Source organism: Lissotriton helveticus, chromosome 7 (assembly GCF_964261635.1).
Source record: "Lissotriton helveticus chromosome 7, aLisHel1.1, whole genome shotgun sequence".
NCBI classification, from domain to species: Eukaryota; Metazoa; Chordata; class Amphibia; order Caudata; family Salamandridae; genus Lissotriton; species Lissotriton helveticus.
The window spans coordinates 632,809,085-632,831,796 of record NC_136068.1 but is presented as its reverse complement, the minus strand read 5'-3'; the positions used below and the strand labels follow the sequence as shown (position 1 = coordinate 632,831,796).

The 22,712-nt window shown below is 43.0% G+C and overlaps 1 protein-coding gene across 1 annotated transcript in view; it reads right to left on the bottom strand.

Annotated features, from left to right (window-relative positions):
• Window positions 1-21,555, bottom strand: part of LOC144768869 (integrin alpha-M-like) — a 337,089-nt gene extending 315,534 nt beyond the window's left edge. Inside the window, exon 1 of the mRNA XM_078652877.1 lies at window positions 21,330-21,555. Within this exon, the coding sequence (XP_078509003.1) occupies window positions 21,330-21,369 (40 nt within the window). The 5' untranslated portion in view covers window positions 21,370-21,555. The remainder of the gene's footprint in view (window positions 1-21,329) is intronic.
• Window positions 21,556-22,712: the final 1,157 nt, after the last annotated feature.

The window sequence follows — 22,712 nt, the reverse complement described above, 5'->3', positions numbered from 1 at the left end:
ACTTTCCAGCAGCAAACGCTGCAACAAAAGAGTTCCACTATTATAAAATAGAGGAACCACCGGATACCTACACTCCTTTCGAGGAGGTGGAAGTACCACTCAAATTCCAAGAGCACCTGCTCTTGTTTAATGGCGCCCTAAAACATAATAATCACATCACCAGGCTCGGTCCACTAGGTAGACCAGGAGCAACGTGGCCGGTCCTAGCCGGATATACACCACATCCAGACATTGAAGAAATGTCTGCAGCAGAGCTTTTAATACAGCTAAAACAACTAATCAAAATACATAGACAATTAGTCCAATATGTAATGCGGACTTCAACAATCCAACCAGCAAGTAAAATTCCACAGCTGACCCCTCATCAGGGTAACACAAATAAAATTACACCACAGAACATACAGTCCTGTCTAGGTAAAGTACCCGCAAAACGGGAACAAATACCTTTCTGGCTAGCACAAAAAATCACTCAAATAGAGGCGGTGTTTCCAGACACCACCCCTGTAGATAAACACAGGATTCTGACTATCTGTCTTCCAATGGGAATCGAACCACACGTGGAGGACTGTGACACTTGGGGTACAGTCTTTGCTTCCATATACACGAAAACACATGGTGTTCCATCCATGTCAGTAATACCAGATGTGCTAAAACAAATTCAAGATGAATATGGTCCAGAACCCGCTTTACCTCTTGGTATGAAATTACTGAAAGACTTCAAGCAGGTCTCGGCTATATTATTAGCCAACATAAAGGGAGAAGCAGCAAACGTGGCGATCCGCCAAAGGTTAAAAGAGACAGATATAGCAGACCAACCAACTGAAATTGCCAGAATCATAGAGAAATCCTATGAAGAACTAGGAAGAGATAGTCTGGGTGGAATACCGGTAAAACCTCAACTGATTGAAAGTCCTGAAAAGGTATTTATTAAAAATAATTTAAACACTCAAAAAAAGAGCTGGGATGGAAACAAACAATCCAATCCTAAAGAAAAAAGATTCCAGTCCAGAGGAAGGTCTCCTCGGCGGAGAGAAAGATCTCCGAACCAAGGACGCAGGTCTCCCCAAAGTGAGCCCTCTGGGAAAAAATACAACCTTAGAAATAGGGATAATATAAAGAAACCTGATAGATATCAAGATAATGATACACGTCCCTCTCAATCTTTTCAGACTTCCTCGCAGAAATCGGAAAGAAGAGGACGATCAGAACACAGGGAAGAGCACGTCAAGTCCAAAGACAAGGAACCTGCTCATCCAAATAAAAAGTTACAATTTCCAAAAAAGAAGGTAGCCAGTATTAAAGTAATCAAAGATGCCGAGAATACTGAGAACACAGCTGAAAAACGGAGAATGGGCTCAGACAATGCTAGACAGCGCAGCAGAAGTGAGCATAGCTCGCAAAGTCCTTATGAATCATCTGGAGACAGTGGACACGAATGAATACATTCAGGTGGAAACTGCAGATACCAGAGTTAGCAAACCTCATAAAATATATGAAATTACATTGCATATAGAGGGGGATAAGACTAGAAAAATAAGGGGTCTCTTTTGGGATAATCTCTCCCAGGGCTATGACATCCTTCTAGCTGAACGAGACTGGCCACCCGAGTTTGTCAGGGAGTGCCCTCATGGCGAAGAAATAATTATGCCTGCCTTCTCAAATCATATTCCAATTCATAAAAAATATACACTTGCTAGAAAGTGGGCAGTAGCTCAAGCTCCAGCTTTATATAAAAATCATGTAGGATGGGATGAGGACTCTCCTCCTCACAAAATCCAGTTAAAATCACAACCTACTGCACAGAGGCAGTACCCAATTAAGCAAGAAGCTAAAAAACTGGTCAAAGAGATCCTAGATCAACTTGAATACCAGGGGGTGATTGAAACTTGCACCTCACAAATGAACAATCCTTTGTTTCCTGTCTCCAAACCAGACAACTCATATCGTCTAGTTTTGGACTACAGACACCTTAACTCATGTTGCAAAACCTTTGCAGTACAAAACTCACATAGTGCTGCACTAATGAATAACATAGTGCGCAAAAAATACAAAACAACATTAGACATCTCTAATGGATTCTTTTGTCAAAATATAGCACCAGAGAGCAGATATTTGACTGCATTCTCGGTAAATGGCTCGCAAAAAAGTTTCTGCCGTTTACCCCAGGGGCACAAGAACAGCCCAGGATTATTCTCAAAGAGAGTAACAGAATTACTACAAACATACGATGACGAGGCATTATCATATGTCGACGACATTTACCTAACAGATGATGACTTGGATACTCACTTGAAGAGAGTGAACACCATAATACTTGGGTTCGCAGCAGAGGGTTACAAATTCAACTTTAAAAAATCAAGAATTGCCCATCTAACAGTCCTGTTTTTAGGATATGAATTATCAAGTGAAGGCAAAAGCCTGGCTGACAATTTCCTAGAGAAATGTGCTGTACTCCAAGCTCCTAAAACACTAAAAAACTTACAATCAATTCTAGGCTTCCTAAATTTCGGAAGAACATACATTGCAAATTACGCAGAAAGGGTTAAACCCCTTTATGATCTAATAAAACCAGATTTTAAAAGAATCAATTGGACTCAAAAACACACAGAAATTTTGAGATCTTTACAAACAGACATGCTAATTAAAACAAAATTAGAAACACGTGATAACACACGTAATCTTGTGATTCGAGTCATCCCAGGAAGATGCGGATTCACATACCTGACCTCTAATGAGGGAGAAAAGGTACCAATTGCATACAAATCACACTTGTACACAGAAGCTGAAAAGAAGTTCAGTATTAAAGAAAACATTGTTCATGCAGTTCAAACGGCTATAGAAAGAGAAAAAGACAACGCTGACGGTAGACGTATCACAGTCAGAACAGCGGAGTCAGCCTTTGAGGCATTAACAACCCCATGTAATTTACCAACAACAGCGTTGAATCCAGAATGGATACAATGGGTGAATTCAATTACAACGGACAGAGTATTCAATTCAATTCAAGAATCTTTATTCGGTGATTAAAAAACACCATAAAAGCACATATATATACACAGGTAAACAATAAAACATTATTAAACACTAATTAAGATCCTTGTACATAATTCATACGCTAAAAAGAATGCCGACATAGGGCCATATAAATACAAATCACAATATTTCATTCCTCTCCCCTCGTCGTTCTTAAACGAATTGCGACTTTGATGAAATTCAAAATACTACACAAAGTTAAAGGGTCAGAGGCTTTTAACAAAAATACTAAAGCATCCCTGGCGTGTTCCAGTTGGGCCTTTTTTAAAATATTTACAAGGAATCTACGCCTGGGCATGGAAAAATAGGGACAAAGCAAAACAAAGTGAAGGGAATCCTGCGGAGACCGGTTGTCGCAGCCGCAGGGGCCCTTCTGCTCGATAGATGAAGTAAACCCGGCGGGCACAGCCAACATGAAGGGGAGCAAATTCAATCTAAGACGGCACATTAAAAATCTGTCCTGTGCATTATGTAGAAGAAATAGGTAAGGCTCCATACCCTCCACGCTTTTTACCAAACTATGGGCCCTTACAGTCTTTTTCATTCCTTCAGCACCAACTCGACGTTGGGTTTCTCGCTCCAGAAATAGTTCCCCTACTCTCTTTTTGTGCTGTGCTGAAATAGTAGCTGGGTTCGTGAAGAGATTCCCCAACCCTAAATCCTCCAGGGTGTTTTTCACGTATTTGAGCCAGGGGATGCGCATTGAATGGGTCCTACCTAGGCAGTCCAATAAAATTTCTCTGCTTAAATGCGCATCTGGATTTGTCCATATTTTTAACCAGGCTACTATTGGCCTAAGTTTTAACAAATCTTCCAAATATGGCCGACCTAGCTCCCTGTGGGCTATAAGACCAGCCGTGCTGGGTGGCACCCTCAGGGTTGCTTTCAAATACCTATTTTCTTCCTGTTGGATTTTTGCTGTATTCACGAACCCCCAGACTTCTGCCCCATAAGTTACTTTGGAGCATGTTATGGAGCCATACAAGTTCATCACCTGTTCCGGACTCCATCTGCCCACCCTCCTGCCATAACCAGCTATCGCCCCGTTGGAGGCAATCATTTTAGTACAGCGTTCCGCTACCAAAGGGGTAAATTGCAAGGCACCGTCAAAAGTTACCCCGAGGTAGGAGAACGTCTTAACCTGCTCCAAACTGTGGGAACCAATTGTATAAACAAATTTGGAGGAAGGTTTTTTGCCGGCCAGGAGCACATATGATTTACCTAGGTTGACAAATAGGTCCAGGTTACTCATGAACTCCGCAAACCCCTCTATCAGGGTTTGTAGGCTTCGAGGTGTTCTTGCCAGTAGAACCGCATCATCTGCGTAAAGCAGGACGGGGATACTCCGCGGCCCAACCCTTGGACAATCTGCCTTTAGGCCCAAAAGGAACTGCTCCAGGTTATTGATATAAAGGGAGAACAAAAAAGGGGCAAGTATACAGCCCTGTCTGACTCCACTCCTACATGGAAAGGGGTCAGACAGTCCTCCCTCCCTGTTAAATCTGACCTTGGCCGTGGTGTCACTATGCAGTTCCCTCAATATGGTGATTAGGCCACTTTCTATCCCCATACCTGCCATCATATCCCACAACTTTCCTCTGTTGACGTGATCGAATGCTGCTGCCAAATCCATGAATCCCATATAGATGGGTTCATCGCTGGCCAAAGTATACTTGGCAGTCAGCATATATAGGTTCAGGCACTGGTCGCTAGTGGACCTCCCTGTCCTAAACCCATACTGGGTATCCGAGAAGATGTTGTTCTCTTCGGTCCATTCGGTCAATCTATTCAGGATTGCCCTTCCCAAAAGTTTGGCCGATACGTCAATCAGGGAAATGGGCCGATAACACTTCGGGTCATCCCTATTGCCCTTTTTAAAAATTGGCACGATGATCGCCTTGGAACAGGATGGTGGAAGCCCACAGGTGATAGCGGTATTTAGGACCCTGGTCATCAAAGGAGCCCATAAATCTATATTACTAAGGAACAGGTCAGGAGGAATTCCATCCGGGCCCGGGGCTTTATTTTTAGTTAAACCCTCCATCCCTGTCCTGATCTCTTTAAGAGAGAATATAACTGGTGGAACCTGTCTTGGGGATACCGGTGGTTCCGCGTGGGTGCCCAACTCATAATTGTATAGACCCCTAAAGTGGGTTACCCATTGCTCCGGGAGAATATTAGCCCCTATCTCCGGGGAATCATTTTCTAGAAAAGTCGGTTTGTTGATAATTCTCCAGAACCCCGCTAGATCTTTTCTTTCCCCAGCTTCTCTTAGATCTGCCCATGCTTCTGCTTGTAGGGCAAGTTTCCTCCGTTTGATCTCTTTTTTATAGTTTTCTCTACTGGCCCTAATAATCTGAGGATCCCGTGGTTTCGTTTTGAGGGAGCATTTCAGTTCCCTCAGCGCCTTAGAACAATCTCTGTCAAACCAACGGGGATTTACCTGGTTACGTGTGGGCGCACTAGACCTTAATAATTCATCAATTAAGTTGGCAATGTGATCAAATGCTTCCAAAACCCTTGGACCCTGTATTTCCAAATCTAAACAATCATTAATGGCCACTAGGCCCTTATCGCCCAGAGTTTTATAAAACTGTGCCCCATCAATTTTAGACCATTTCAATCTCCTGCATTGGTCAGTGACCCTCTCCTCGATTAAACAGCGAGATTTAATTCCCATGCCCGCCTTATAAAAGAGCGTTAAGATGAGCGGGTTATGGTCGCTAAAACTGCTCCACTCTATCCCTACACTGATTATTTTGTTAATCAAAGATCTCGAGACCAAGATGTAATCTATAATAGATGCACAGCCCCTACCCTTGAAAGTTGGTGGGAGCGTGCCATCCGACTGTGGGTCTATCATGTTAATGGTGTGCTCTAGGTCGTACTTAAGCCGAAGCAACCCAAGAGCCACCCCAGTCGGCGTATGTGAAAAATGCGGCCCCTTCTCAATTGGGCATTGTGCCCAATCTGTATTTGCCTTAATCAGTGCCGGACAGAGGTGACAGTTAAAGTCTCCTACCAGAAGCAGCCCATGGGACGGCCCTTTGTTCTGGGATATAATTTCTTGACCCAGCCTATGGTCAAGTTCAGCTAATAGTGGGGAATGGGTGTTTGATGTCTCACTGTTATAAAAATTAAAAACCGATAATTTCAACCCCTTTCCAGAAAACCGAATTGCCTGTATTCCATATAAATTCCAGTCTGGGGACGACCAGGTACCTGGGAGAGATAAATCTACATAAACAGCTAAACCACCCATTTCTCTCCCTGAACTAGATTTTCGGGCGGGAACAAAAAAACACTTATAGCCCTGAAGATGGTAGTTATTCGCCACAGCCCATGTCTCCTGTATGCATATAACATTAAATTTCCTGATAAAATCAACCCACTCCTTGTTGTTAAATATACCTGCTAAGCCCGCTACATTCCAGGAAATAATCCTCAGATCCTCTCCACCCAATGCTACATCCCCCTGACTCCTTGATTCTATCTCCTGCAGCACCCCTTGCATAGCCCCCCCACCTCCTCCTACCAAACTATCTACAGCCGTACCCTTGTTTTCAAAGAACATCGGTTCCTCCACCCCATTTATTTGAATTTGCGAGGCCATGTGTCCTTTCTCCTCCGATGTTACTGCTTGAGGGCCCTTTTCTGTGTTCTCCTTAGAGGCCTTCTCTATTTGTCAGTCCACCCCCTCTAGGCCGTTCAGACCGTTAAACCGGTTGTAAGTAGGAAGAGGTGGTACTGGTCTGTCAAATAATGGCCTAGGGTAAAAGGCCTGATGTCTCCCCCTTCTTCCAACCCTCTCCCATCTGTTATGATTTGGGTGTTGGTCGAGTGGGCCTGGGGCGATGGGAAAGAAGAAGGACACACGGAGGGTTTGGATGGTAGATTCCCTTGATATGTTTTCCCCTTGACAGACGGACAGAGTAAAATACTACTTTGATCCAGAATTAAAGGAATTAAAATATCTAGAATATGAAATGACATACCCTCTGCCAATCGACATTCTGCCTTTACGACAATACGCCTGTGTAATACATACAGACGGGCATGCTCAACCCTCAGTTTGGGGAGAGCTGGCTTACAAGGCAACATGCGAAATTGTAAAGGAAGTGTGGCGCGGAGGTAAATTAAGACCTCTACTTACAAAAACACACTCAGTGGACAATAATTCCGAACAACAAACTGAAATAATAGCGTTAAAAATTGCGCTAGATAATGCCGATCGCGAATTCCCGACACTTATTGTGTGCGATTCGTATTACTGCGTCAAATCATACAATAACGATTTACAGAAATGGATACAAAACGGTTACAAAGATGACACAGGTGCAATAATAGAGCAAAAAGTGCTTTGGGAACAAGTAGCTCTTTTACAGAAAGAACTACCAAAAACTCACGTGATACATTCAGTGAGTCATCAGCGTGATGGCGTTCACGTTACAGGGAATTCATTGGCTGAGAAAGCCACAACGGGAGCAACTGAATCGGCTTCCGTAGTCAAGAAAAAGCGTGCAGTAAAATACATTGACGGTGAAACAGTGCTGGCTGTAAAAACGTCATCAAAAGGCGACTGTTCGGCGCTACCGATCAATTATCCACTCAACTATACATACATAATCGATGCAAACTCCGTTCCTTTTGCTCGAATCCCTGGAGTGGGGAATAGAGTGATTCCAAACACGGACAGGAGAGGCTTGTTAATAGCTGACGCACATATGGGTGAGGGTCTCAGACACCTTAAACAAAAAGATTCTCTGGAAGAATTACAATCAGTGTACTGGTGGCCAGGTATGAGCCTGCATCATCACATCTTTGTAAAGAACTGCCCAGACTGCAATAGAGATCGCAGTGGCGAGCGAGGAGGACTATTACCATGGCACTTCGCTCCAGAAACACAACAAGAATAAAAAGTACCCATCACAAAAAAGCGTTATATTAACACATAAAGACTAATTTACACTCATGATGTAGGACCCCAGCGCTCGGCTGACGTCTGGACTGTTATAAAAAGATTTGCGAGTCTATAATGGCATATACGCTAGGAGCATGCTACGTTTTGACTAATGTATTCCCTTTAGCCTTCAAGCTTATGGCGAAGCAAGGCCAGATGAGCATAGCATAGCGGGACTCTTCTCACTTCCTTCCTGAGGGATACGGGATGGTGTAAAGAAAAAACCAAAGGCATAAAGCAATCTAGAACAGCGAAGGTATTAGGTTCGGGAGCTGGGTGGGTCAAACATCTAATAAGTGTCCAACGTAGTCTAAATAACCTGCCAAGAAATTCTCTGAGGGGATTCAGTCCGTACGAATTATTGTTTGGAACTAGAATGATGGTCTTAGATCTTGACAGTCAGACTTCAGTGGTTAAAGAAAAAAGCTTTGATATCAAAGATCGTTTGGCTATTTTACAGGACTTAAACGAAACAAGGAAAGACCTGAGCAACATAAAGTTGAAACAACAGCCAACGACCACTGAAGAAAAACCACCTGTCCCAGCAAGACCTGTCTGGATTCCAAAAGTCGGGGATCTAGTCAGAGAAAAGATCGCGGTAAAGAAGGAATTTGGGCCTTCTTACAGAAAAGCAGTTCCTGTCTTGTCTATCAACGGGACAAGATCAGTAGTACTACCGCCCCTTGCTGGTAAAAAGGAGAACAGGGTTGTATCAATCGACCTGATAAAACCACAATCATGTGGCCGATAACAAACAGTAGGCCAAGTGGACTTCCGATGAGTAGTAGAACACCAAGGTTTGCTACAAACACAGAGGTTCAATCTAAGAGGCTACTCACATTTGAAATGCCAAAAGAACAACAACAAGGACTATGCAACAATGCTATGGAACTTAAACCTCTAAAAACCCAAATAAAAACATTTAGCAGAGACACACCAATCTACAATGAAGTAACAAATGACTATTCTGCTGCAACAAAAAAAACTGATAAAGCAAATATCAATCCTGAAGCAATAGGAACAATAGACAGAACGGCATCCGGTTACTTCATCAACTTCAGCGATTCATCTGAAAACCTGAGTGAATCAAAGGAACAAACATCAACAAAAACCTTTAAAAATAAAGCTAAGGAACTTTTTCAACATCTGAAAGAAACCTATCTGATTTCTCCATGGATTGAATTCTGGGTGGCCTTAGGTGCACTTATCCTCATATTTTGGCTCATCATGGTACTATGTTTGGGACACTTCATTGAGGGAAAATATGCTAAAATGGACACAGCAAGCCAGAAAATCAACTTGATCCTCAAACCACACACGTCCTCGCACGTCGAGAAAAGAGAACTTTCTTCAGTAAACTTCACAGCCAATCCTATACCAGGCGGTGTAGCATGGGACAATACTGATTATGAAATCTATGGTCCGGTTGAAATCCTGAAGTATCCACATCAAATCAAGATCTCATTGAGTGACTTTGTAAAACCGAGCTCAGTTGCTGATGATTGGGACGTTGAAAGCATTAATAATATGATGTCTGATCTAGTGATGTCTGCTAAATTTACAAAACATGATTATTTGCAGGGTTCATCTAATTATGATAAAATGTTCTGCTATAATCACTATAGTAATCATTATCTGCATAAATCATCGCAACCTAGAAATGTTTTAAATTATAATCAATGGGAACACTGTGCAACCCCTCCAAAAGGTAGCTCAAGAACTTTTTATGACAAATATTCATATTTTTCAGGGTTCAACACAAGCAATGCAGAAACATTTTATTTCAAATTATCAAATAAGACAGGTACAAAGACCATGCTTACAAACACTAAATTGATATATTCAGACTCATTTTTTGAGCAAATGAGTACATTTGGTTTTGATTACTGGGACAAAAATGTTGAAGTAAAAAGTGTTTGGGGTACAAAGGAATGGCAAGTACAAGGTATAGAATCATTGTTTAGAGCCTGCATGATCCCAGAACAAATTATATTTTTGAATGACACTATTCAACAAACTACCTGTCTTGGCCTAGCCAAAATCAAAGAGTTAATTCCAAAGCCAACAATGAACAGTAATAGCTCTACAGATGAGGAGATAGACGTAAACCATATATTAAGTCAAAACAGAACACATCCAGATTGGAAAAAGTGGTTGATCTGGCCCACAGATACTAATAACTGTCAAGACAGATTCCTGAACAAAATCCAGGGGTTCAAATTGACCAGGCCAGACCCTAGATATTCCCAAAGACAACACCCAGGGATAATTACCACGTACAGTGTGGGCAAGCTCTGCCTTCAATGGCTACAAACATCCACACTGTCAGAAATTAAGCAACACCTAACTTTACTTACTGATGGTGCTGACTTGCTTGATTTCATTATGGGACCGCGCAAACAGCGTCAAAAACGCTTCATAGCAGCCTCTGTATATGCAGCTTATAACGAAGCCTGGAAAATAACTCAAATTGAAACATCAGAGAAAATACGGGAAATTGACCGTATTAATTTGGAAAAATCACTTTCTGTAGTGGACAATGGGTTAATGACTCTGTCCTCCAGAATATACTCTTTGGACAGCATTGTGTCTTCAGCAATCGACATAATATCGCAAGACTTACTGTTATTACAACACGGTCAGTCCCAATTGCGTTCTATTGTACAACTTGGCTGGACGTTACAAAATCTGCGTTCAGGCTATGTGCCTTGGCGTTTAATCAACACAATGTCACTGTTCAATATCTTTAACCTTACTGATAAACAAATCAGTATGGCACAGAAGGGTGCTGATTATACAATCCTGAGCATTGAGAAACTCGAGAGATTACCATTGACAATGTCAGAACGACCTGTCAGTGAGTGGATAATACATGGAATAATTAATATTCCAATATCTACTTTCAGGTTTCAATACTGCCAAAAATATATACAGGCTGGCATGTACGAAAAATTGGGTAAAGGGTACATTAAGTCAACATGGAACTTGCCCTATTCACATGCATGTGTCAGTAATAAAGGCCGGAAAGTGTTTCTTAGTGGCAATAATTGTGCCATGTCACTAAGTGGTACACTTCTGTGTAATGGTATTAGTTTACACGGAGCATGTGAAGGGTCCTCAAATAACCTTTCATGTCACCAGCTAGGCACACCTGCGACACAAATAGAACCATTCTTTAGGAGACTATCGAACGGGAGTTACATTATAATTGTAGACCGCAGATGTTGTAGCTTAGTGCCCGGAATAGCTTATCTCATAACTACGACTGCGAAGGTCATGTGCTGTGAACGAGTATTGTTCCCCAGCGCAATGCCAGACAGGGAGGCAAGGTTATGGCCGAATTTGAAAATTTCTTCCATTAGAGTTGATACTTTAAGCAGAATGAAAACTGTGCTCCTTCAGACGCCGACCAGGCTCACGCCATCAAAAGAAACGTATGATCTCCAAGTTGCAAGGACAACGGCAGAGATTCATTCATTGTTATCAACTAATTCCCCCATACATTTCGCAGAAATCCTGAACGAAATCTTAAATATTTCTGATACCAGTGGAGTCTCAAATGTATTTAAGACAGTGTTTTCGGGGGCTCTAACACCATTTAAAGCCATTCTGGGTATTTTTCCAGACTTTGTCCATTCCATCTTTGGTGGACTCCCTCTCCTTTTGGGACTAGTGGCAGGAATCCTATTTTTGATTCTGTTATTTCGCTATGGCAAACCATGTCACAGACAAAACACCTGCGACAAGGGAAGAAACAATCCTAGCCATTGGATACCGGGACCGGATATCTAAAATCCTTGGACTGTCCCGACTTAGAGACCTGAACATGACTTGGTTTCTTTCATTTAGACCAATGTGGCAAAGCTGTGTTTTACCTGTATTAAGGTGCTTGCTATGCGGAGAAGAATGCGTGTTGGACACCTGTCTGACGCTACAATCGGATGCGCCAATGGATGCAGAAACTTTGTTGGGTCCGGTCACGGCTCATGCATTGTGCTGTCCCCAGCGGCTACCAATCCTGATGACGGCATTCGTGGAGACTTCACCACTACGATTGAGGGGTAGTGAGGTTCAAGATGAAAGCAGCATCGATCAGGTACGACCTTCTGTCAGCTATGCTGATCAAAACATCAATGGAGGCAATCATGCTCATGAATGCATGGTAACATCTTTTTCCGAGTTAATGGAACTTTCACAGGAAGCTGTTGACAGCTTTTTCGAGAGTCTAAATGATATGATGTTCTCACCAGAGCAGAAATAATGACTTTTGAGCAAGCTAGCACAAGGCGTTCCCAACACCCTGAATTTGGCCTTCAATTTTGATAATACAGTATAATGAACAAAATTTTTCTCCAGTTTACGGACAGCGGAACATAATTTTTCAGCGGCCACAAAATATTTTGCAATTTTTCGGGACACTTATCTTCTGCTTAAAGTAGAAACTATTCTTAGAGAACTATATTTCTATTTTAGGACCTTTAGAGTCATTAGCTGCCCTCTGGCCTGTTCATAAATATTTTATTTTGTGATGAAATGGTCTCGCACTTTTTCTTCTGTATTAAGAGCCATTTCATGTGTTATTTTCAATATTTTATTAATAATGATGTATGAATATGCGTGATTAATTTAGCATTTTTCTACTGCTTGAGTGCATATAATGCTTATGGTTATTTTTTTCTCGTATATTACATAATTTCAAAATGCATATGGATGTATTTTGGGGTGGTACGGTATACACATACACTACTGTATATTTACTATGCCTAGATCTTGTAAATATGGACATAGTCAGCGTGGAGTGGGTGTGATGTATTCCTATAGGTTCTGTATCGATCCCCCTATTCCTGACCCTGTTCTGGTTAATAATTAACTAGCAGCCATCCCACGGTGCAAAAAAACGTTATCTGATTAAGCCACACCACGGCACAGGAACGCGTTATCTGATTAGGTCATAACGCTTGCCATCTAATTAGGCAAGCACTATTCCTCCAGCCCCTGATAAGGCATACGGAGCTCTCAAAACAAATCAAACCTATGACAACCTGGGAAAATCCCTGCGGCCATTGTTTTGATTTCACCGAGAACTTCAGTAAAGAATGTGCTAACGACCAGTCCGTATGACATCCTTATTGACGTATCTATGTCCATCCTTACGTCAATCTCGACACCTTACAGGTATAAATATTACCGACATTGCCTTAAGCAAACACACGCGGTGGTGACGAGATCGGAGCAGCGAGACGTGCTGAGAAGCCCAGCAGAGAGCGAAGCCCACACGCGCTGCCCCGCCTTCCTGACGCGCTGAGAACGAGACACTGTTTTTCTCCTGCCGAGAAATCCAGCTCCGGCGCTTCCAAGCGGCCCTCGCAGGCAGCTGGAATATCAAGACCAGAGACGAGAGATACCAGCCCTCAACCATTCTAGATCTCAGGTACAGAACTGAACAACCCCTTACAGAGAATTCTTGAGTCAGTCACTTGGCAAAACAAACTTAACTTAAACTGCTACTTATCTACTCCCGCCCACGTATTAGGCTTAGGTCAGGTACACTGGGGTAGGCGTGATTAGAAGCACCAGTTGAGTACGATTAGTCAATGTATATATGTATATATCTATTTTATCGATTTTAAATATCATATGGCTTAGAAACCATATCAATGCTTCTGCAGTATTATTTTATACTTCTGCTTTTATTGTATGCACTTTACTTAACCATAAGTATCGCAATAATATCGATTCATTTCTCTTGTACGAGAAAAGAGACTGATTAATAAATAACATCTTTTATTGAACCACGCCCATCTCTTATTTCTCTACAAACTGGTGAAACTAAGAATGCACGTACTGACTGAGTAAAATAAGTTGTCTTTTGTTTTCACACGACTCTAGAGATATACTCTTGATTAGGGGAGAGCAAAGTTGTCATGTTCTATGGTTGTCAGAAACTAAATCCCTTCTTGTCTATCCAGGGAAGTTAAACTCCTCCTTGCCTATTCGAGAAAGTTTCTAGTGAACTCTGAGCTAGCTGGCAAACACAAAACTTTAAGTCTAATATCGTCAGTAGAAGACCTAGTTAACCTTCGTCCTGGGTCTATACTATTGAAGATATTATTCCAATGCGCAGAGCCTATTGGGATAATAGGAACTACACTACAATGTCTGCCCCCTGACGTATCGATTTTATGGTTATCCAATTTTTATTTAATGATCCTGTTTTATGCATTTTTAATATAGTTGTATGATGTCTAGTTGGACTGTTCTATGAAGTTGTACTGTATTGCAAGCTTTTTTTTTAATGAATTCTAGATGTATGTGCTTTTATGATAAAAAAAAATATTTTTTTATTTATATTTTTATTGTATTTTCATAGACACGATACACACAAAAATACAAACACATATACCATTTCTTGAGCATAGAGCACTGCACCAGTAATCGAATAAAGTTATTTAAACGTGCAATGCTGCAATATGGTCAGAATTCCTGAGCTCAACTAAAAGGCAAATGAAAGAGTGTAGAATAAAATAAGGTGAATGTAGGGTATAGTATGGAGTACCCACACAGAGTAAACAACAGCCATCGAGTTGCGATATAATGGGACATTGGATGAGGACTTTAGCAGGGAGGAGGGAAGAAAATCAAAGATCTTCTCAATACTTTACAGTTGTTTGAGGCATGTACGTTAAACCAAAGAAATCTGTTTATGAAAGCATTAAAGATGATACCAAGATTACACTCGCTTCTGGAAGGTACAATTGTAGAAGAAAAGGAAATTGAAAGAGGAAATGAAATACGCATCTGAAAGGTATTTCTGTTCTGCAGGGCTAAAAGTAGACAAAATGAGACACCACCCAGTTTTTGATGGCAGATTGACAAACAGAAATGCTAACATTTAAAAATGCTTTAAAGATTAACAATACAAATTAGACATAGAAATCACCTGCATAAAAATAAACCTGAAATAATAGAAGACAAGGGAATAGTATACAAAGTAAAGAGTAGATGGCCAAGCGAATAGCGAAAAGGACCAACCTTATAAGTAAAGAAAGAAAATACAGGACCTGAGATACACAGAGAGTGAAGTGCAGATATGGGATATAGGAGATCCTAGTTTCAATAGTCGCAGAGAGATCCGCAAGGATGGATCCTAAATACCGAATACAGAATATTGCGGGCGGCTAATATCTTAGACAATATATCGAAGGACAAAATATGGAAAGGTAAATATGTAACATTTCCTGAACCTAGCTCCACATATATAAATCTGATATATACATTTTCAAGGTACATAGATGTCAGAGTACATCTATACTTCCCTATATACACTTGCATTTCGATATTTTGTCCCTCAATATTTCGTCTATATTAGTGTGCCACAATATTTTTGTGCTCAATATTCCAGGGTACAATTTTACCAAAAAGTACCAGAATTAACTGTGCACAACCCAGGTTCCTTTCCTATCACTCGTTGACTCCATGCTTCTCGTTGACCCTGTACAGGGCTCCTCTGCCGTTTTGCTAGGATCACGCTATAGAAATACCATATACATACATGCATAGATACAGAATCGAAGACAGTTTCAGATGGTGATACTGAATGATGAAGCGATATACTGCCGATAACGTAATCTCAGCAGAGTGGCCGGGACAGGCGCCAGAGTATGAGGAAGTACTTTGCGCCCTTAAAAAACAAGTTAACTGAAAGAGGATGACACATTCCAGAATTCGCAATACTTATGGTCACAAAAAAATGTCTTAAGAGTTAGAAGGAAGTGATTTATTAAAATACTGAAGAAAAGATACCAGATGATAGAGAACTTTTAGGAAAATTAACGTGCTAAGGAAGAAGTAAAAGATACACAGACTTGATTAGAGAGTGGCAGGAAGAGAGTAAGCATCAGAGGCAGGAAGTGGAAGCTGAAGGGGGAGGGATAAAGTGGGGAGGGCTGGGACTTCTTTTAAAACCAATATATATATAGGGGCAGATTTTCAAGCCCTGTGCGCCACTTTTGAGCCGCTGTTGCATCACTCATGTGACGCAGCGGCGGCGTAAAGCTAGCGCCATGCTGTGACGGATTTACAACGTGACGCATCTAGGGAGATGCGTCACGTTGTAAAGCCCTGCGCCACATTTTTTTTTTTTCTTTTTTTTTCAGAGTTTTATATAGCGCGAACTAGACCCGAACCGAATCCGGTATCAGAGCGCTTTACATATTTTTCCAGTTACGTTACATTTTTACGTTTTCCAGTTACTTTCATTTTAGGCACGGGGAGATTAAGTTATTTGCCCAGAATCACTGGAGGTTTTGGCGTCGTTACCGAGACTCGAACCCAGTTCCTCCAGATCCGAGGTCGAGCGCCCTAGCCGTTAGGCCAACTGTGTCAGGCTTAATGTATGCAGGGTGGGCGTTCAGTCGGAAAAAGCCTCGAAAAAGTGACGCAGTGAAATCTACAAGATTTCACTGAGTCACTTTTCCGATGCAGCTGTGTCAAAACCCTGCGCCTGCTTGAAGGAGGTGTAAGGCATGACGCAGCATGTTACGTATGGGCAGCCCCTGAGCATTGCGGATTTGCGTCACGCTTGTAACACGACTCAAGCATTGCGCCGCCCTTACGCCATCAGATGCTTCACGCATCTGTTTATCCTTGTGCCACGATGCGCCGCATTGTAAATGCTGCGCATCTGTGGTGGCCCAAGGGTAAACTTGTGTGACGCATCTTACCTGGTGCACCCCTGCTGATATGCAAGGATGCGCCAGTCCTTGTAAATCTGCCTAATAGTGTTTTAATCTGCCAATAAAGACATACTATATATATTTTTTAAAAAGGCATCAGAGGCAGGAGGATTTACTTGAGAAATTAAATTAAGAACTTCTGACTCAAAAGCTGACGCAAAATCATGTAAGGTAGGACACAGCTGGGAATCATCACAGCATCCACAACTCATAGTATACAGAGAAATATATCTTGGCCCCGGTGCTATTACACCGGTTGTACTAATGATAACTATGTCACAGTGTGTGTTTTTGATTGTTACTCTGTATTCTGTTGGCCCCATAAGGATTTACTTAGAAACCACTGTAATGATTGTCAATCAAGGGCAAAACCACCTGGCCCGTGTAATACATGTTCAAAAATGTGGTATTAAATTATTCAGAAAAAAATGCTTATGTTTGCAAGAAGCTAGGAGACTGGTTTATCAATTGACATTTTTAAAGTTCAAATTTCTTCAAGTTTGTGCCTGATTGCAAGTTTGTGTTGAAACAAGGTGGTATTTATTGTACCTCATAAATAACAAAACTCCAGGGTACAGTATTTCTTGGGTGCGATAAATAGCACTATTACAAGTTTTGGAGGAATAACATGCAGATTTTGTTATTTAACGCACCAAAAACTGCACTGTACGGTAAACACTGTACACATTTCTTCTGTTAAATTTCGTCAGGTTTGACCAAGCAAAATTAAACGAAGGGTGAGGTATTTAATGCATCTGATAATATTCAAAATCAATAAATAACTCTCAACTCGTAATTCCGACCTGAGCACAGACAAGGGTTTACAAACGGGTTGGAATGCACTGACTCGCTCGCAAGAGGCGCTAGGTGTGCAGGCACAGCACTACATTTGTCAAAAAATATAATTGTAGCGCCAAAATCATTTAGGCGCTCACTGCTATCATTTCAGAATACAGGAATTGTTGACTGCCAAGACTGCTGTGCCTCGATTCTATTTGATGCCTCTTTCTTCCACCAGGCTACACTTTGAAGGTTCTTTTTCCTCCCTGCGTTCTCCCTTTGTCACTGTTTTCCGTTCTCTTCCTCCTTTTAGCTCCCTTTACCGTTTTACTTTCTCTTTTGCTGTTTATCCGTCCAATGAGAAAAAATAAGCCCTAGCCCCCCCAAAAATTATTGGTAGTGCCCACAACCTGAACAAATTAAATACTACACAAGAGCCATGAATGTGCTTGTATATTCATCAGCTGAAACTGGGACCCACGTGCAGCCCAGCCCTAAAACCTTGCATTCAGTTATTTTTTTTTTTTTAATACATGCAGGTGCCCAAATATGTGTCTAGTGAGGTTACCGCCCACTCCGCCACTCGCATGACACATACACTTTGGCACAAAAATAATAACTTGTTTGTATATTTTTCATTTTATAGTATTTCACACTGCACTTCTTGCGTTCCTAACCACTGTGAACCACAGGTGTTACTATTACCCAATTTATGATATTCAATTTACTAATCTCAGAAGATTTGAATGCGGAGTCTCCCTTGCTAGGTTTCAAACTCACTACCTTCAGGTTAAATAAACCGCTGAGGTATGTGTTAAACATTGATTCCTCTTGTCGGCCGCATGTGTGGGCATATTATCAAGAACGGCGTTAAAATTATCGCTGCTTTAGCGGCAGGAAACTGCAGCTAAAGCGGCCGTAATGGGCTTGATAATATGCCCTGGAGAATTCCAATAGAAGCCCACGTTCACACCAGAACATGGACTTCTATGGGAATTCTCCAGGGCATATTATCAAGCCCATGATCGCCGCTTTAGCTGCAGTTTCCTGCCGCTAAAGCAGCGATAATTTTAACGCCGTTCTTGATAATATGCCCCAGGTTCTTTTACAGAAATGGTGGCTGAGATACTTTTGGGCACATACACAAGGGTTCTCATGGCCAGTAAATCACACATACTGTGCACCTTGGAGCACGAGGTAAACCAGCAGAGGCTGGATTATTGTTAGTAAGGGAGTGCAGGGGTCTGTACTGTGAAGGTGGCAGGTGGGAATGAGAGACAGAGGGAAACAGAGTAAAAGAGAACAAGAAGGATGAAAAAAGATGCAGAGGAAAAGAGAAAGATAATCAGAGAGGTGTATGCAAGGAAGGTTACAAAATAAACTGAGAGATTGAAGAAGGGTATTAAGGACTGTGGACAAGAAAGATAAAGAAAGAGAGAACAGGAGAGCAGTAATAGGAATTATGGAATCACGCTTTTAAAAGCAGGCAAATGGCTATGTCTCACATATTAGGTGAAGGAAGGCAGAACAATGGATGTAATTGCAGCCCGCCCTCACAAGTTAAACTAATGCTGAAACACGTTCTATATCAGCTAGAGGAGAGAGGTATGGCCTGAGGTAGGCAGACAACATACAGCTGAACCTCCTCTGACAGAGAGCAAGTCAGACCTGCCAGTAAAGTACTGACCGCAGCCCCGCCTTTCCAGTCAGTAGAGGAGGGTACAGTTCTGGCATGGCACCTCAACCCCACCTGTAGCAGCAGCCCCCGCTCCTAGAGGCCAGAGTCACACACAGTTCTCCAGGTGCACCTTATACCCGCTCTGGCAAAGAATGCATCTCAGTCCTCACGTACAACACACCCTCATATTCCAGTACTGACACAAACACACTGGGTCTGATTCACAAAGGGCCTCTGCACTGTTGAGGGAGGGCCCGCAGTCGTGGTTGGGGTGGGTGTGTGGCGGTACTCCTGGCGCCACCTCCATCATGAGATACTGCTGTTCGGTGGTCCCGCCACGAGAGCGGAGGCTCTTTGTGAATCGGCCCCTGATCTCTGCCAGTACCCTCCAGTCTTTCCCTGGACCACCACCAGCCATTGCAACACTACGACAGATGCGGAACTCCGCTTGGGGCCGCCATCCTAACCGGCAACATGCACCTCCATGTTCTCTGCGTGGGGAGCCACACATGTATGTCACTATTCAGTACCTGGACCAGGTGCGCTAAGCCCATTGGGCTGAAAGGGCCCCCCGTTGTGTGTCTCAGCCCGGGCTGCTGTGGGCTCGGCTGGGCAGTGTCTGGAGTCTTATCTCCAGCACGCACCAGTTTTTCACAGGTCTTTAAAGACCATTTGCATATTTACATACCTTTGTAAACTCATTAACAAGGCTTAGTTTTTTTCTTAGGTCCAGTACCCCTTGGATCCCCACTCTGCTTTTCTTTACATTTGCATTTTACTTTTACTGCCATAGTGTCAGAATGCATTTCATAAAAAGGAATATAAAGTTGGGTTACCCAAAGAAAAACACAATTAAAATAGCTTTCTATTCATGTTTGCTGTTCCAAGTATGCGCAGCTAAGTGCTGAAAATAAGCTTTGGGTGACTGCTTATTTTTGTATTGTCTCGGACATCAATATAACAAGCTGGCAACCCTGATCATAAGACTGGAAGTTTGTTGCAGGATCAGCACAATATTTATTTCCTCCGCCCTCGAACCCTCGACCATGAATAATGCCATAATATCAATAGTTTAACTTATATCTGAAACCCTACGCCGCCATCAATAACATGCTGAGTAACTTCAAATGTCTGGGAATGCACCCTGCATTCAGACAACTTACTCCTCATTCTCGCCCTTCACTTTCATGCTCACCCTGCACTCGCAGCGATTCCAATGCACTCACACTGATCACCATGCACTCACACCATTCACCCGCTCACCCTGCACTCACAGTGATCACTCTGCACCCAATGTGCTTGGGCTGCTCACCCCGTACCTCACCCTGCAGTCACACGACCACACTACTCACCCTGCACACACGGGACACTTCACTCACCTGTCGTCCTCACTGCTCAATCAGCAATCTCACTCAAACAAGCCCATCACTAACCATGCAGTCATTCGTCCCACTCTGCACTCAAATTCATACGGTCACCTCACTCACCCTGCAGCCACTCCTCTAACCCTACTCTCACACTGTTGCATCGCTCACCGTGCACTCACATGGGCACTCCTGCTACCCACACAGCACAGAGGGTTAATGCGCCTGCTACAAAGAACGTGTACCATGCAGATCACAGAACTGAGTGTGAGTAAACTACGGGTAGCCCTACAAAAACATTAAATGTTGGTCAGAAAGGGGCTATAGAGAGATGAGGTGCATTGTTGGCGAGTGGTAGTGAAGGAATTCATGGAAAAGGAAGAAATGAGGGGCGGGCGTGAAAAAAGACTGTTGCACCGTGCGCGACCAGTGCTAGGGCTAGCCCTGGCTGGGAGTCTTAGCCCCCCCCTGTGCCTCCCCACCCCAAAACCGGGTCTAGTTTTGCCCCTGACCTGGACCTACCTGCTCTCTGAGCCCCTCAGTACTGGCTTCCTGGTAGCTCTGACTGTGCATCACAGTACTGATCTGACGTACAGATGCGCAGCCCCTCCGCTACTGCAGTACAGGGGCTCAAACGCAGTTCTGCAGGTGCACCTCAGTTCTATTATTTCAGTACCTCGACTCGCACCCTGCTGCGCCCATGTGTTGCTGTAGTGTACCGCATCTTTGCCACACAATTCGAGGGCCAGAGTCGCGCGCCAGCGTGCCCCGCCACATACCTGGAGCCAGCGGCAGCAGCAGCAGGGCCGTCCTCGCCATCCTGTGCAGTGAGATGCTGCCTCTCCCGGGTCCAGATGTGGTCTAAAGGGCAGTGTGGCTGCCGCAGCTGTGCACTTTCTCCTCCCCCTCGCGCCGACACGCTCAGCTCACTCTCTCTCCCAAAAAAAGAGTGAGATGACATGACATCCTTCCCCTTCCTTCGAGCTCGAACGCAGAAATAATCCGGGGGAGTTTAAGGCGGACAGTCAGTCAGAGGCTGAGGAAGTGGGGGCCGCCATTGCCAAACACCAGGGGAATTCCTGGAAGGGGATATGACCCTTACGGGCATCCTTAATTCCATGACCCACCTGCCCACTGCAGATTACAACATTGGGTTCTCAGGGTGTTTCAACGAGTCATCGGCCAGAAGACATTTTATCAGAATGTTGACCAAGCTGTGACTCTGCAGGCACCATACCCCCCCCCCCCCACCCTCCCAACACTGCTTTTAACCCTGAACACTCAGACAAATAGTGACTCAGCAGTCTTGCGAGCACTCCAACTGCGTTTTTGTTGTTGTTTCGCATTTCTTTATTAATACTCCTGTTCTCAAATGTACAAAAACATTGAATGACTATCACATATCAGTCTGTAAAGAGCATTTTTCATAAAGAAAATATGGAATGGGAATAGGAAATGCAGTAAAGAATGATATGACAAGCATTGGCATAGCCAATAGGTCTCGCTTTTGGGACCTTATAAGTATTTAGTTATGCAGCACAATATCCTTGGTGCAACAACGTCAAATGTTGCGTGGCTAAACACGTATAAGGGCCCAAAGGCGAGACCTATGGGCTATGCTTGTGACTATTGTGTCAGTGCAGAATAAGCCAAATGCGCTCAACGACCATTACTACCGGATAGAGAATAAACAAGAGTGTATACGCGTTGGGGACGGGGCGAGAGGGATGAGAGAAAGACGCATGGACATGTGTGCGGTGAGATGGGGAAACATGCCTGTAAAGCTCCAGCAGAATGTGTAAATAGATGAATAAAGCTGAACCACACTAAAGTGAATGAATCGAGATAATTTGATTACACAATCTTCTTCCTTGATAGCTGGAGGGCAAATCTCCTAAGTGCCTGGAGGCTATTGACCAGGAGAGTAACCGGGCAGGATGTTCCTAGGATTCAAAAAAAAAAAAAAAAGGATCTAGCCAGCAGAGGATCCGGCATTAGGGGTCTGAAGGAAAGGGTCAGACAGCAGAGGATCCAAGCAGGAGAGGACTGGGGTAGCTAAATCATAGAGAGCAGAGGTCTGGTAGAAGGGTTTAGATAAAAGTAGTGTGAAGTGGCTTGAACAGAAGAAAGCCATCATGGGAGAAGACCATCAGAGGGGATCC